At 36.3% G+C, this 18,454-nt stretch overlaps 1 protein-coding gene across 1 annotated transcript in view; it reads right to left on the bottom strand.

The window, feature by feature from the left end:
- Positions 1-8,325: 8,325 nt before the first annotated feature.
- The window catches only part of GTF3C3 (general transcription factor IIIC subunit 3), a 29,368-nt gene continuing 19,239 nt past the window's right edge, over positions 8,326-18,454 (bottom strand). The window contains exons 14-18 of the mRNA XM_065880667.1: positions 16,646-16,883; positions 15,877-16,067; positions 11,735-11,859; positions 9,844-9,996; positions 8,326-8,448 (exon numbers count right to left, since the gene is read on the bottom strand). Of these exons, the coding sequence (XP_065736739.1) occupies positions 8,326-8,448; positions 9,844-9,996; positions 11,735-11,859; positions 15,877-16,067; positions 16,646-16,883 (830 nt within the window). The remainder of the gene's footprint in view (positions 8,449-9,843; positions 9,997-11,734; positions 11,860-15,876; positions 16,068-16,645; positions 16,884-18,454) is intronic.

The raw sequence follows: 18,454 nt of genomic DNA on the forward strand, positions 1-18,454 counted from the left end.
ATAACTAACAGGATGGGAACACAGCGCCACCAATCAGCAGACAGGCTGCCTAAATCTGTCCTTAGAAAACAGTTGCCTATAAACATACCTCTTGACATGGCCCTGCCTACCAGAGTGACAGACCCAGCTCCACCTGCCAGTGGGAAAGCACCAGTCCCTCTCACCAGGAAGCCTGAACAAGGCCTTGGATCAACTTCACCCACCAGGGGGTAGACACCAGAACCAAGAAGAATTACAGTCCTGCAGCCTGAGGAATGGAGACTACAAACACAGAAAGTTAGACAAAATGAGATGGCAGAGGAATATGTCCCAGATTAAAGAACAAGATAAAACCCCAGAAGAACAAATAAATGAAGTGGAGACAAGCAATCTACCTCAAAAAGAATTCAGAGTAATGACAGTAAAGATGATCCAAGATCTCGGAAAAAGAATGGGGGCACAGACCGAGAAGATACAAGAAATGTTTAACAAAGAACTAGAAGATTTAAACAACAAACAGAGATGAACAACACAAAAACTGAAATGAAAAATACACGAAAAGGAATCAATAGCAGAATAAATGAGGCAGAAGAACAAATAACTGAGCTGGAAGATAGACTGATAGAAATCACTGTTGTGAAACAGAATAAAGAAAGAAGAATGAAAAGAAATGAGGACAGTCTAAGGGATTTCTGGGACATTAAATGCACCAACATTCACATTATAGGGGTCCCAGAAGGAGAAGAGAGAGAGAAAGGATCTGAGAAAGTATTTCAAGAGATAATAGCTGAAAACTTTCCTAACATGGGAAAGGAAACACTCAAGTCCAGAAAGCACAGAGAGTCCCAAAGAGGATTAACCCAAGGAGGAACACAATGAGTCACATATTAATCAAATGGACAAAAATTAAAGACAAAGAGAACATATTAAAAGCAACAAGGGAAAAGCAACAAATAACATACAAGGGAATCCTCATAAGGTTATCAGCTGATTTTTCAGCAGAAACTCTGCAGGTCAGAAGGGAGTGGCACAATATAGTTAAAGTGATGAAAGGGGGACTTCCTTGCTGGTCCAGCGGGTGAGACTCTCCACGCTCGCAATACAGGGGGCCCAGGTTTGATCCCTGGTTGGGGACTTAGATCCCACATGCACACCGCAACTAAGAGTTCACATGCCACAACTAAGGGTCCACATGCCGCAACTAAGAGTCTGCATTCCGCAACTAAGAAGTCCACATGCTGACTAAAAGACCCACAAGCCACAACTAAAGATCCCACACACAGCAACGAAGATCCCGCATGCCACAACTAAGACCCAGTGCAGCCAAAATAAAAAAAAATTAAAAAAATTAATATTAAACAAATAATTATAAATAAGGTGACGAAAGGGAAAAACCTATAATCAGGAATACTCTACCCAGCAAGGCTCTCATTTAGATTTGATGGAGAAATCAAAAGCTTTACAGACAATCAAAAGCTAAGAGAATTCAGCACCACCAAACCAGCTTTACAACAAATGCTAAAGGAACTTCTCTAGGTGGAAGGGAAGAGGCCACAGCTAGAAACAAGAAAATTATGAATGGGAAAGCTCACTGGTAAAGGCAAACATACAGTAAATGTAGGAAATCATCCACACACAAATATATCAAAACCAGCAACTGTAAGAAGAAGGGAGTACAAATGCAACATATTGGAAACGCACCGAAAATTAAAGAGACCAGCAACTTAAAACAATCTTGTATATAGAGACTGCTATATAAAAATGTCATGGGAACCGCAAACCGAAAACTACAATAGATACACACACAAAAAAGAAAAAACAATCCAAACACAATTATAAAGATACTCATAACATCACAAGAGAACAAAAGAGGAAGGAAAGGAAAAAGAGCTGCAAAACCAAATCCAAAACAATTAACAAAATGGCAATAAGAATGTACTATTGATAGTTACCTTAAATGTAAACGGATTAAATGCTCTAACCAAAAGACACAGACTGGCTGAATGGATACAAAAATAAGTCCCATATATATGCTGTCTACCGGAGACCCATTTCAGATCCAGAGACCCACACAGACTGAAAGTGAGGGGATGGAAAAAAGGTATTCCATGCAAATGGAAATCAAAAGAAAGCTGGAGTAGCCATACTCATATCAGACAAAATAGACTTTAAAATAAAGACTGTTACAAGAGACAAAGAAGGACACTACATAATGATCAAGGAATCAATCCAAGAAGATAAAACAATTGTAAATATAAATGCAACCAACATAGGAACACATCAATATATAAGGCAAATACTAACAGCCATAAAAGGAGAAACTGACAGTAACACAATAATAGTGGCGGACCATAACACCCCACTTACATCAATGGACAGATCATCCAAACAGAAAATCAGTAAGGAAATACAGGCCTAAATGACACATTAAACCAGATGAACTTAATTGATGGTTATAGAACATGCCATCTGAAAGCAGCAGAATACACATTCTTCTCAAGTGCTCATGGAACATTCTCCAGGACTGATCACATGGTGGGTCACAAAGTGAGCCTTGGTAAATTTAAGGATACTGAAATCATATCAAGCATGTTTTCCGACCACGACACTATAAGGTTAGAAATCAACTACAAGAAAAAAAAAACTGTAATAAAAACACGTGGAGGCTAAACGATATGTTACTAAACAACCAATGGATCACGGAAGAAATCAAAGAGAAAATCAAAAAATACCTGGAGACAAATGAAAATAAAAACACGATGATCCAAAACCTATGGGATGCAGCAAAAGCAATTTTAAGAGGGAAGTTTATAGCAATACAATCTTACATCAGGAAACAAGAAAAATCTCAACTTAAAAAACCTAACCTTACCCCAAAAGCAACTAGAGAAAGAAGAACAAACAAAACCCAAAGTTAGTATCAATAGAAGGAAAGAAATCATAAAGATCAGAGCAGAAATAAATGAAAGAGAAACAAAATAGAAAAGATCAATGAACCTAAAAGCTGGTTTTTGAAAAAAATTGATAAACCATTAGCCAGACTCATCAAGAAAAAAAGGGAGAAGACTCAAATCAATAAAATTAGAAATGAAAAAGAAGTTACAACAGACACCGCAGAAATACAAAGGATCATAAGAGACTACTACAAGCAACTATATGCCAATAAAATGGACAACCTAGAAGAAATGGACAAATTATTAGAAAGGTATAATCTCCCAAGACTGAACCAGAAAGAAATAGAAAATATGAACAGACCAATCACAAGCACTGAAATTAAAACTCTGATTAAAAAACTCCCAACAGGGCTTCCCTGGTGGCACAGTGGTTGAGAGTCCGCCTGCCAATGCAGGGGACATGGGTTCGTGCCCCGGTCTGGGAAGATCCCATGGGCCACGGAGCAGCTGGGCCCGTGAGCCATGGCCGCTGAGCCTGCGCATCCAGAGCCTGTGCTCTGCAACGGGAGAGGCCAAAACACTGAGAGGCCCGCATACCGCAAAAAACAAAAACAAAAAAACTCCCAACAAACAAAAGTCCAGGACCAGATGGCTTCACAGGCGAATTCTATCATACATCTAGAGGAGAGTTACCACCTATCCTTCTGAAACTATTCCAAAAAACTGCAGAGGAAGGACACTCCCAAACTCATTCTTCGAGGCCACCATCACCCTGATACCAAAACCAAAGATACCACAAAAAAGAAAATTACAAGCCAATATCAGTGATGAACAAGATGCAAAAATCCTCAACAAAATACTAGCAAACCAAGTCCAACAATATGTTAAAAGGATCAAACACCATGATCAATTCAGATTTATCTGAGTGATGCAAGGATTTTTCAACATCTGAAAATCAATTAGTATGATACACCACATCAACAAATTGAAGAATAAAAATCATATGATCATCTCAATAGATGCAGAAAAAGCTTTTGACAAAGTTCAACACCCATTTATGATAAAAAAAAAACTCTCCAGAAAGTGGGCATAGAGGGAACCTACCTCAACATAATAAAGGCCATATATGACAAACCTACAGCTAACAGCATATTCAATGATGAAAAGCTGGAAGCATTTCCTCTAAGATCAGGAACAAGACAAGGCTGCCCACACTCACCACATTTATTCAACATAGTTTTTGGAAGTCCTAGCCATGACAATCAGAGAACAAAAAGAAATAAAAGGAAACCAAATTGGAAAAGAAGAAGTAAAACTGTCACTGTTTGCAGATGACATAATCCTATAAATAGAAAACCCTAAAGATGCTACTAGATCTCATCAATGAATTCAGTAACATTACAGGATACAAAACTAATACACAGAAATCTGTCGCATTTCTATACATTAACAATGAAAGATCAGAAAGAGAAATTAAGGAAACAATCCCATTTACCATTGTATTCAAAAGAATAAAAGCCCTAGGAATAAACCTACCTAAGGAGGCAAAAGAACTGTACTCTGAAAACTATTAGACACCGATGAAGAAAACTGAAGATCGCACAGATGGAAAAATATACTATGTTCTTGGATTGGAAGAATCAATATTGTCAAAATGACTATACTACCAAGGCAATCTACAGATTCAATGCAATCCCTATCAAATTACCCATGGAAATTTTCACAGAACTAGAACCAAAAATTTTACAATTTGTATGGAAACACAAAAGACCCCAAATAGCCAAAGCAATCCCAAGAAGGAAAAATGAAGCTGAAGGAATCAGGCTCCCTGACTTCTGACTATACTACAAAGCTACAGTCATCAAAATAGTATGGTACTGGCACAAAAACAGAAATATAGATCAATGGAACAGGACAGAAAGTTCAGAAATAAATCCATGTGCCTATGGTCAATTCATCTATGACAAAGGAGGCAACAATACAATGGAGAAAAGACAGTCTCTTCAATAAGTGGTACTGGGAAAACTGGACAGCTACATGTAAAAGAATGAAACTAGAACATTCTCTAACACCATACACAAAAATAAACTCAAAATGAATTAAAGACCTAAATGTAAGACTGGAATAATACAAGGAATTCTCTGGCAGTTCAGTGGTTAGGACTGTGTGCTCTCACTACTGAGGGCCCGGGTTTGATCCTTCGTCAGGGAACTAAGATCCCACAAGCTGCGTGGCGCAGCCAAAAAATTAATAAATTTTTTAAAAAGACTGGATACTATAAAGCTCTTAGAGGACAACATAAATCATATTTTCAAATTTGACATATTTATGTCAAAGGCAGGATACTCTTTGACATAAATCATAGCAATATCATTTTGGATCCACCTCCTATAGTAATGAAAAAAATAAACAAAAATAAACAAATTGGACCTAATTAAACTTAAAAGCTTTTGCATAGCAAAGGAAACCATAAACAAAACGAAAAGGCAACCCACATTATGAAAAAAAATCTTTGCAAATGATGTGACCAACAAGGGATTAATCTCCAAAATATACAAACGGCTCATGCAGTTCAATATCGAACAACCCAATCAAAAAAATGGGCAGAAGATCTAAATAGACATTTCTTCACCAATAAGCACATGAAAAGATGCTCAACATCACTTATTATTAGAGAACTGCAAATCAAAACTACAATGAGGTATCACCTCACACTGGTTAGAATGGCCATCATCAAAAAGTGTACAAACAATAAATGCTGGAGAGGGTGTGGGAAAAAGGGAACCCTCCTACACTGTGGGTGGGAATGTAAACTGGTACAACCACTATGGAGAACAGTATGGAAGTATGTTAAAAAACTAAAACAGAAATACCATATGATCCAGCAATCCCACTCCTGGACATATATCTGGAGAAAACCGTAGTTTGAAAAAGATATGGATACCCAAATGTTCATTGCAGCACTATTTACAATAGCCAAGACACGGAAGCAATCTAAATGTCCACTGATAGGAATGGATAAAGATGTGGTACATATATACAATGGAATACTACTCAGCCATAAAAAAAGAATGAAATAATGTCATTTGCAGCAACATGGATGGACCTAGAGATGATCATACTAAGTGAAGTAAATCAGACAAAGACAAATATCGTATGATATCACTTATATGTGGAATCTAAAAAACTGATACAAATGAACTTATTTACAAAACCAAAACAGATTCACAGACTCTGAAAACCAACTTATAGTTACCAATGGGGACGTGTGGAAAGGAGGGATAAATTAGGAAGTTGGGATTAACATATACACACTACTATATATAAAATAGATAACCAACAAGGACCTACTGTATAGCACTGAGAACTGTACTCAATATTCTGTAATAACGTATATGAGAAAAGAATCTGAAAAAGAATGGATATATGTATATGTATAACTGAATCACTTTGCTGTACACCTAAAACAACATTGTAGATCAACTATAAAATAAAAATTTAATTAAAAAAATAAAACGAAAACTTTTTTAATTAAAAAAAAATAGGCAGAAGGCCTGGAGGATAGAAAAAATAACTGCTCATCTCCTTCTTCTTTCTAAAGTAAATTTATGCTCAATTTTTATGTTGTTACTTGGAACTGTAGCAAGTATGTTCCTCCAAAGGAACATCTCTGAGCAAGGAGGAGCTTGCTAATGATCCTGAACTTGCTATTTAATCTCTCATAAATAAGATGGGGATGATCATAACAACAATAACACCTACCTTGCAGGTGATTCTCCGACAGAATCAGAGTTAATGTATCTAAAATATCCTGCACTGTACTTAGAACACAGTAGCATAGTAAAAACACTCAGCAGATGGTAGTTATGATTTTAAATGTTAAACAAACTCATGCAATTATCAGCTTTTTTTTCTTAGAAGACTGCTAGAGAGATTTATTGTGTCCTCCAAGGCTATTCAGCAGATACTGGAGTTACAGCGCAGTGAGTTTAATTCAAGAGAGAAATTCTGAACACAGAGTACTCAACTCCACAGGATTCCAAGACACAAATCTACCTGATCACTCTGTCACAGTCGGCTTTATTATTACCTGCAAATGGCATGAAATAAAATATATATATAAGCATATGAAACAACTTTAATTACAAAAATAAAGTTTATTTAAATTCTATATATACACACACATACACATACACACATACAGAGTGCACCATACATTTACTTATTCTGCTTCTCAACAAATTCTGCTTCTCAACTACAAAGTTATGTATACAGTGTAAACAGTGGTAAGAATTCCTAAAAAGCCCCCACTGTACTTCTTTCATCCTACGTCTCATACTTGTTTTCCTCCCACAGTTGGACTGGGTCTTATAATCCACATGTACATTTATTATAGTATTTGTTTCCCCCTAAAAAGAAACTCTAAAAAGCTCTTATTAAACCAAGTATATCTAACAAGTACTGTTATCTTAGATCCAAGAATATGTAATATTTGAGATAAGTAAAAGGTTTTTATCTGTTTCGACTTCATCAGTAACACCTTATTCCATACATACAATTCCCTAGTCTTCCTATTACATTCCTAGTGATCTTGAAATGAAAACCAGGTCATGGCTATTGAACCTAGTCACCTTTTCTTTTTTTCTTTTTTCTTTTGGTCAGAAAGCCGAACATTGATAATGCATTTTTGTATTTGCCTCAGAGCAGTTTGCTATGAATTAAGCCCAGCCTCCCAGCTCTCAGTCTTTATGGCTAAGATACATGCAGGTGAAAAGTAAAAGATTAACTCCATTACTTGTCTTCCTACCACATAACCATTTAAAGTAAGTTTGCAAGGAACTAAGTGAATTACATAATTGTGCTGACATAAGAGTCCCAATCTGTCTTTCCTCTACTAAGCAACCTCCTTTTCTATGTATTTGAAAAACTAATGATAATAGTAACAGGGCACTAAGAAATGGATGACTGACAACAATGATATATGTAGAAATGTAGCAAACATTTCTTTCAAATAAATATATGCTCAAGGTCTGTATTTAAAGAACTGTATTGAGAGGTAATATCTTTCTCACTACTGTATTCCAAACACCTATCACAGTGCCTGGTACATAGCAAGTGTTTAATATACAGTATTAAATACACAAATGAATAAATGGTGTGAAAAAAATAGTGTATTCAACTCTATGCTGGTTCAATAGCTAATACTGTCCACTTCAGTTTGGGGGACAACTTACCAAAAAATGGTAACAGAAAATGACAGACCAATATAAAATTCTTGCAGGAATGATAATTTTGCATATCTACCAAAAAATTATTATCATATATTAAAAATGAAATACACGGATAATTCTGAAATTATCATGTCCATTTTTGGGTTAATAATAAGCCCTGAGACAGAAAATACTGGTCCATGCACAGCAGCTGCCCAAGCTGCTTTCCCAGCTGAGGGGCTTTATATAGAACAATAAGTATATAAAAGCTTCTGAGCCATTCCAATATTCCCACTGTTCTGATATATGAGAGACAAATTGTAGGCAATATCTCTTCGTAAGTCTAACTGGTCAACTTCCATACCCTAGAGGGAAAAAATATATGAATGAGTTATATTTCAAACTGACAACCAGGACAATTTTATGGCAAATAAATAGTTTTGTAAGTGTTCAAAAAACTATTAAAATTCATAATACTAAAAAAAAATTATAAAACTAGACATATACCTTGGATTTAAATTTTTATTAGGTAATGCTGATTCAGTTAATTGTTACAGTAACTGTATCATCAAATATTTTTAAATGTGTAACCAATAAGTTAAAGATAAAAGTTTCATCCGCAAGACATGGCAGAATGAACTGTAGATGAATTAGGATTTAAGAGTAAAAAAGTGAAACCATAAAAGAAAAATACCATTGAAAAATACAACAATATAATCTTGGGTAGGAAAGGCCCTTCTAAGTATAACAGCAAAAGTAGAAACTATAAAGAGAAAGATTGATATGACTTCATAAAAAATGTAAAACTTCTGCATGCAAAAGAAAAATCATAAAACAAATGACCAGATGGGAAAAAAATACCTGTACTATATAACAGAAAGTCATATAAAGAATAGGTCTAGGAGGGCATACACCAAATTGATTATAATGATTACCTTATGAGTGTTATTACCTTTTTTTCTACTTAAATAACAAAGCAACGAACTCAATGGAATAGATTAGATCTATGTTCCTAATCTTCCCCATGCAAAATTTTGTAGTCAACTGAAAAAACATCTGCAACAATGAAAAATGATACCTATAAAGCTTAAGGAGCAATACATAAAGTACTTATGAAATGAAGAACACAAAAGTATATGTATTTCATCAGCATAACTGTAAGAATATGTATTCATTTGCTTAACGGCTAAAGTTGAACAAGGGTAATAGAAAACAGTTGTGAGGGAATGTGGGGATTATGAGTGTAACTTAAAAAAATTAACTGTGAAGACATACTTTCCTTCAGAAATTAAAAATCAGGCTTTAAACACAGACTATCATAGTATTGGCAACACTTCACCCTACATTACATTATCTTAAACAAAACTGCATTTGTATTGGTCTTTCATTTTTATAAAGAAGTATGTTAGTTACACTTTTGAACTTGGAAATGAATAATGGCTACGTTACTCAATATTCAGGCTTCCTGTCTACCATCTCACACCTGTTAACCACAGGGGCTATCTTAGGATAACTGAAATGGCCATAACCAGAAGTCATATATGGCCACATGGTTGCTGATCAGGTCATTAAGGCCAGGATATCAAAGAATTACTTGTTGCTGAACATAATTAAATAAGTGCATTCAATAAAGGGAAAATATATTTTAATATATAAGCTACAATTAATTTCACTGTCTGGACCACTACACTGAGCTAACTGCACTTATCTATAGATGAAATGAGGTGACTCCTCAGTTTTTAGAGTAAATCATACAATACCTCTACCATGAATGGAGGGAGCTCCAGGGCCTTCTGATAATAGTGGATTGCAAGGTGAATCAGCCCCAGTTGGTGAAGGCCACGGCCCAAATTGTAGAATGATTCCTGGCAAGGCCCACGTAGACTGAGGTATCGATTAAGAAAGGAAAAGCCCTACCAAAAAGAAAAAGATAAATAATTCAATAGTTCACTCATTTGACAGTATGTGCCAGGTACAGGAATACAAACATTTTTTTTTCAGAAAGACAGTGCCACCCTAAAAGAATATATGCCTGTGGTATAGTGTCATATCACAATATAGTCAATTTCTCTTCTGAAGGTGTAAAAGAGAGATTTTTTTAAACTAAAGACAAAAGAATTCATAGAAAACAAAGCCAAATGTTACAACTAGCTGTTAAAGATCTGTAATCTATAAGCACACAGAATATATATTTTTATGGTTTCAAGTTGGCTTTTGTGGCATTAGAGGCCAGTAATATTTTAGGTTTGAGATACATGTCTAAAAGCTTGACCAAAATATAAAATCCAAGCCCTTATAATGACAACTCAGAAAGTTTCATCCTCATGAGCAAACTCACTTGAGCATATCTAACCTTTCTGGGTAAATGGTACCCTTTATATACCTCTCAGAACCTTAATAACCTCTTAACCTTAAAAAACTTGTTTTTTTTTTCCCTCTGAAAACTTCTGACCCAATAGTTTTATGGAGAAACTGATTATTTCAGAGCCTAACTGTAATGATGCAGGCTCCCTGTGTGTCACAGTGTCCAAAAAGCAACTTGCTTCTTCACTTCTTTTTGTATTCACTTTCCCCTTTAATGCAGCTTCAACTTTTATCATGCACAGAAAGCTTCAAGTTGCAAGGTGCAAGTATCTGATGTAAGTAATTAAATAAATATATTACCTGAGTTAAGAGTAAGTCAACTGATTTGTACGTACAAAAATAAAATGCAAATTTCCTGGGTGATCTGCTATGTAATAAATGGTCACAAATTTTCCCTCATAAATTAATAATAAAAATTAAGGAATTCTTTAGAATTAATACATTCTAGGAATAAAAATTATGCTCAGTAAACAAATCATACTTTCTGCACAATAAATGAACCCATTTGAGTACATGAATATGACCTCTACTCCACTGAAAAACATGGTTCTCTGTTAAGTAACAGCAGACAAACAATCTCAGAAATATCTTATCTTCTTATTTAAAAATGAGAAATTTAAAGACAAAAACCTGAAAGAGAACGTTTTCCTTCCTTTCCTAACTAAAAAACAGGTATATACATGCATCAAATATATAAACATAAAAACTGAAATAGAAGCAAAAGTGTTGAGGATACAGGGGTGTACAAGACAGATAAGATCTCTGATCTCTTGGAGTTTATATTTTTACTAGAGGAGACAAGTTATGTAAAAAAGTAAACAAGAAAACAAAAAGGTAATTTCAAACTGCTTTACGAACTAAGAAGACTTTAAAAGAGCAAATTGTGGTGATGATGTAAGGAAACAGTCACACAGGCACGTATTCATACCTTATTGTATGTATATATTATTATATTTTTTTAATTAATTAAAAAATCTTAAGGACCTAGAAGGCTGGAAGCCTCTGAGGCTCCAGAATATAAGGAAGTCTTAAGGGTTCCTTAAGATTCTGCCTGTGTCGTCTTCATTTATGATCTGGCTGCGCACCCTTTTCTACATGGTTGCATGAGTCTTAGCCAGGAGTACCTCTAGATGTTGGTCCATGAGTGCTGAACGTAGGGATAGGTGTTGGGTACTCCCAACATGTGTGCTAAGCAGGTGCTACTTTTGAAGCAGAGTAACAAAAGCATTAAGTATATTCATTTTTAAAGAACATAAAATCAAGTAATGAGGAATCCAAATGAATTACCTGCACAATAAGAGCATGCCTCTTTAATACATACTTCTGAGATGCCATGTGAATAAAGGTTAGGCCTATACAGAGGCTGTAGAGAGGTTCATGGGGATGGCTGCGAAAGGCCTGCACATACTGTCCTGAAAAATGAACAGTAATGTCAGATGGTGGGACAAAAACATAGTTCCTTATTTCTTCAACACTTACTCTAATATATTTTAAGGTAAACAAACGTTACTGTTACTTTAACATATGCAAGGAGTACATTCTAAATTATCAACCAGTGACCTTCCTGGTGGCACAGTGGTTAAGAATCTGCCTGCCAATGCAGGGGACACGGATTTGAGCCCTGGTGTGGGTAGATCCCGCATGTGGCAGAGAACTAGGCCTGTGCACCATAACTACTGAGCCTGTGCTCTAGACCCCCTGAGCCACAACTACTGAGCCCGTGTGCCACAACTACTGAAGCCTGCGCACCTAGATCCCATGTTCAACAACAAAGAGAAGCCAACGCAATAAGAAGCCCGCACACTGCAGCGAAGAGCAGCTCCCGCTTGTTGCAACTAGAGAAAGCCTGCGCACAGCAACGAAGATCCAACACGGGCAAAAATAAATTAATTAATTAATTAAAATGAAAAAATATCAACCAGGTGCACATTAATTTGAATTTTAAAATAATATATAACATAAAACAAAATTAGAAGGATTTACCCATGAGCATATCCTGACCATGAAGATTAAATAGGAGTATAAAAGTAACTTTTTTAAGGTACAGTTAAGACATTTCCATGTAGAACAGTACTTCCAAAATAAACAATGTATCAATTGTGATCATAAATATATCTTATGACCTTAAATCTTTTTAAAGCCAATGGGGGAATGTGTCTTTTGGTGAATTCTTTCATAAAATTAATTGAAACCTATCTTATAAATTCAAATGTGATGGATCATGGAGGTGAGAAAAAGAAACATAGTTTTGTTTTGTTTTTTAGGTTATGGGTATTATTTTCCCAAACATAGCAACTACTTTGTTTTTCCTGAGAAGAGCTAAATGCATCTAATAATAAAATAAGAATTCATGGTTTTGTGAATTCCATGTATTCTATATATATAATTGTCTCATATCAAATGCCTAACTGTATGAGACAGAGGAATTTAAGCAAATTTTTCTTATAAATGTATGATCTCTAATTTATCATATAGATAAGAAAACTTCTATTCCAGAAGACACAGCACTGTAAAATCTCTTTAGCAGCACAGATGGTAGCTTGCCGTTTGGACTTCCTATTTTTGTATAGTGTAAATGTTTCTAAATATAGGAAAATAAAATAAAATCTCTATTTCATATTTTCTTAATATTAAACTAACAATTCCAAAAAAGTATACACAATGAAGGAAAGTTTCAGTGTCTGATGTTCAAGATTACTGGCTAAACAACTATAAAAACAGCAGCCATACACAAAGAAACATGAAAGTATTAAACAGCCAAAATCACAGTATATTCAGAAGTGAACTTGGCAACACTAGCTTTCAGGCAGCAGGAGATACATGTCTCACCTAAACTTTTGGTTAGGTATTTTTCTACTTGTGTGCTCCTGATCCCTTATTACAGAAATTTCCTATAAATGATTAAATTTTCCCTGAGTTTAATTAGAATTAGTAAGAGCTATGTAAATAAATCTTAATATAAAGACTTGTCTCCCACCAGTCAGAATGACCATCATCAAAAAAGTCTACAAACAATAAATGCTGAAGAGGGTGTGGAGAAAAGGGAACCCTCCTACACTCTTGGTGGGAATGTAAACTGGTGCAGCCACTATGTAGGACAATATGGAGATTCCTTAAAAAACTAAAAATAGAACTACCATATGATCCAGCAATCCCACTCCCGGGCACGTATCTGGAGAAAACCATGTTTGGAAAGATACATGCACCCTAATGTTCACTGCAGCGCTGTTTACAATAGCCAAGACACGGAAGCAACCTGAATGTCCATTGACAGATGAATGGATAAAGATGTGGTACATATCAATGGAATATTACTCAGCCTTTAAAAAGAATGAAATAATGCCATTTGCAGCAACATGGATGGACCTAGAGATTATCATATTAAGTAAGTCAGACACAGAAAGACAAATATCATATGATATTGTTTATATGTGGAATCTAAAAAAAAAAAAGATACAAATGAACGTATTTACAAAACAGAAACAGACTCACAGACTTTGAAAACAAACTTATGGTACCAAAGCAGAAATTGAGACTTTGGGATTGACATATACACACTACTATATTTGAAACAGATACCCAACATGGACCTACTGTATAGCATAGGGAACTCTACTCAATATTCTGTAATAGGGGACTTCCCTGGTGGTCCAGTGGTAAAGAATCCGCCTTCCAATGCAGGGAACGTGGGTTTGATCCCTGGTCAGGGAACTAAGATCCCACACATGCTGTTGGGCAAATAAGCCCACACGCCACAACCACTGAGCTCGCACACCTCAATGAGAGAGCCTGTGTGCCACAAACTACAGAGCCTACATGCCCTGGAGCCTGTGCACCACAACTAGAGAGAAGCCCACACACCACAACGCAGAGCCCATGTGCCGCAGCTAAGACCAAATAAATAAATAAAACAAAGAAATATTAAAAAAAATATTCTGTAATAACCTAAATGGGAAAAAAATTTGAAAAAGAAGAGATATATGTATATGTAAATAAGTAAGTAAATAAATAAATAAAGGAGAAAAAAAAAAGACTTGTCTCCTAAAGCAGGCATCCCCAACCTGTCCATGACCCGTTAGGACCCGGGCCACACAGCAGGAGGTGAGCGGCAGGCAATCAAGTGAAGCTTCATCTGTATTTACAGCCACTCCCCATCGCTCCCATTGCTGCCTGAGCTCCATCTCCTGTCAAATCAGTGGCAGCATTAGATTCTCATAGGAGCGCAAACCCTACTGTGAACTGTGCATGCGAGGGGCCTAGGTTGCATGCTCCTTATGAGAATATAATCGCTGACGATCTGAGGTGGAGTTGAGGTAGTGATGCTAGCACTGGGGAGTGGCTGCAAATACTGATTATCATTAGCAGAGAGGTTTGACTACACAGAGACCATAATAAATCAACTGATGCAGACTCATATCAAAACTCTATCAGTGAGTGGCAAGCAAAAACAAGCTCAGGGTTCCCACTGATTCTGCATTATGGTGATTTGTATAATTATTTCATTATACATCACAATGTAATAATGATAGAAATAAAGTACACAATAATTGTAATGTACTGGAATCATCCCCAAACCATCCCCACCCCCACCCGCCTCCACCCAACCCCAGCCCTGGTCCGTGGGAAAACTGTCTTCTATGAAACTGGTCCCTGGTGCCAAAAAGGTTCAGGACCACAGTCCTAAAGGAGTGAACTATCAGCAAATCTTAAGTTCCTCTTGTTACTATAGCAAATTAAAATCAGGTAGCAAAGCATCCATAATTAATGAAAATTATTTTGAGAACGAACAAGCCTCAGCAGGGAGAGTTGTTGAGCTTTAAAGTCCTACTTTCGGACTTCCCTGGTGGCGCAGTGGTTCAGAATCCACCTGCCAATGCAGGGGACACAGGTTTGAGTCCTGGTCCGGGAAGATCCCATGTGCCGCAGAGCAACTAAGCCTGTGTGCCACAACTACCGAGCCTGTGCTCTAGAGCCTGTGAGCCACAACTACTGAGCCCGCGTGCCACAACTACTGAAGCCTGTGCTCCACAACAAAGAGAAGCCACTGCAATGAGAAGCCCATGCACCGCAACGAAGAGTAGTCCCCGTTTGCTGCAACTAGAGAAAGCCCACATGCAGCAACGAAGACCCAACGCAGCCAAAATTAATTAATTAAAAAAAACATTCAAAAAAACAAAGTCCTACTTTAAAGACCTACTTTAACCTTTTGAAACCAAAGCATCAAAAGAAAAATAAATATTAATTATTATAGTTACTGAGAACACTTATAGCCACTTACTATATGTGCCAGGCATTATTTTAAGTACTTTATATTAACTCATTTAATTTCCACAATAATCTACAAGGTAGGTCCAATTATTATCTCCATTTCAGAGATAAAGAAACCAAGGCAGAGGGAAAGAGACAAAGTCATATGCCAGGACACTCACCAAGTGCATGCTTAAAACTACCAGATACGAATGCATTGTGTCCATTCAAGACACACAGGGCATGATTATCTGGGTTTTTCAGCATTAAACGGAGACAAAAGCGGTGATGTCGTACATCTTGGGAATGCATGGTAACTTGATTGAAAATGTTCCAGAGCTGGGGTTTATTGACATTTTCCATTACCATTATCCTAAAATTGCAGAAAGAGGGTGAGGGTAAAAAATAATGTAAAAAGAAAAATCGTCCTGATTTTTAAGATTGAAACCTTTCAGTGCTGTCCCACCAACACTGAAATGCACTGCCCCCAACAAGGGGGATGTAGTGCTTCTACATCTTGTTTCTGCTTTTCAACAAAACTTTTAAACCACAAAACAGAATCAAGAGGTTTAAGTTTCACCTTTTCTCTCCCAGCCCACTCTCATAGCTGCAGAACAATGAACACTGCATAATAATAATGTATATCAGACATTGTTAAAAAGTGTTACATACGACAACTCACTTAACTCTCACAGTAATCCTATAAGGTGGTAATATTATGATGCCTGTTTTATCACAATAAATGGGGAGACTGAGGCACAAGAGGTTAAGTAAATGGGAATGCATGCTCTCATATACTGCTTCTGAGAATCACCAATGAACATATTAATCTGTAAGTGACAAGAGTTAAAATAAAACAGCTTATTAAATCCTGGACATGAGAAACTACATCAAAGTAAATATACATGCTCCATCAAAGAATCTAATTAAAATAAGTTATTGGAAAATCACCTGATATAGTTATATGCCTTTCTGAAATTTTTGTCCAGAATTGCAGCAGAGAGACCAAAGTATTCTAGCTCTTTGCGTTTTGGCCTGTCCTCATAAAATGAGTAATATTCCAATGAAGAATCCACAAGTAACTCAGCCTCCTGAAATCGGGATAGGTCACATAAGGAGTATATGGCCTTCAAAAGAAGGTTCCACCAGTCATCTTTTGTCAAAACACTCGTGAGTACAGCAAATATTGCTAAAATGAGACCAATGAAAATCAGTTAGGACACTGCACTTCCAGAAATAGGAGTATTAGAAAGAAAATTCACATGACCAATTTTATGGTTAAATTTAATAACCATGGCCCTATGGGACTGAATTCTTGCCAACATTCTTCTGACAATGATGAGGAGGAGGGAGCTGCTTGTTTCCACTCCCTCAACATGACCCCCCTCTGCTCTGCCTGCCTAACAACCTGCAGTCCTAGGTAATTCTCATTTCTGATTGTAAAGTCCAGCTATTTCATTTGTGTTTCTCAGTGCTAGCTAGAATATATGCTCCTCCAGAGCGAGTGTGCTTTCCATGATTGAGGTCAGATATGGGATTCTACACCTACAAGGCTTTCAAATATTTGCTAATCAAAGGACTTCAAATTCATACTTAACAAATCTTCTCTTCCTTATTTGTCTGTAAGAAACCTCCCTTTATAGCCCTTGAAAAATACCAAAAGCCATAAAATTTTTTTTACTGTCTTTGATCCAGTAATGCTCTTCCTGGGAATCTATCCGAAACAACTAGTCAGAAATATGGATAAATCTATAGGCATGAGGATGCTCACTATGGTATTATTTAGAAAAGAAAATTATCAAAAGCAACCATATAATCAAAAAATAATATGGAAATGATTAAATTATGGAACTGCTATCCAATGGAATATTACACACTCCTTAAATATAACAGCTACAAAGAGAACAGAACATGAGAAAATGTTGAGTGAAAGAAATCAGTACAAAGATGCATGTAACATAAAGAGCTGTAGATAATCCTACCGTGAGGCACTGGTGTAATGTGATCCCCACCATGATGAAGCTAACTGACAAAACAAAAACCTTATGAGCTTAAGAAAAACCAACAATGGACCTGAAATGAGGAAATACTGAAAGAGGAAACAGCCTGGGTCAGATACAGAGAAAAATATGTTAAGGAAACACAGTCCAAAATAATGTGTGCAGAGGCAGAAGCCACTGGGATAAGCCCAGAATCAATAAACTGGAGAGATGGCAGGGCTCTGAGGCTAGATTGTGAGCAGCTGAGCCCACCCTCCTATCCTCTGACTCTCTTCCCCTGCGACATCTTTCTTATGTCCTTATATTGTGCTTAACAGAGATTCAGTTCTTCTGGATTCTAAAACCCTGTCCATTGCATACTGCCATGTCAGTAAACAATGATTTAATTAGTATCTGTGGACCTGATTAACAATGAAACAATTTTCTGCTAGATTGATATCTCTAGTTTATAGCCTAGGTCTCTTCCAAAGTTCTCTAATAACCTCACCCAACATACTTGATCCTTTTTCAGCTAAAAATAGATGGCTTGCAAAGTCACATGACTTGAGATTGGGTCAAAGCAACTTATTTTCAGACTTTTTATGACTATTGCTACATTTGTCAAAAATAAGTTTAACAAAGAATGGAATATATGTAATTGAAGTGACTAGACAAATAAAGCAATCTGTATTATCATCTAATCATCACAAATTTCTTAAAATAGGGTATATTTTCCTCTTAAAAAGTCAAAATTAAAAGATTGTTTTAGTTTTTTCACAGA

Source organism: Phocoena phocoena, chromosome 7 (genome assembly GCF_963924675.1).
Source record: "Phocoena phocoena chromosome 7, mPhoPho1.1, whole genome shotgun sequence".
Taxonomy (NCBI): Eukaryota; Metazoa; Chordata; class Mammalia; order Artiodactyla; family Phocoenidae; genus Phocoena; species Phocoena phocoena.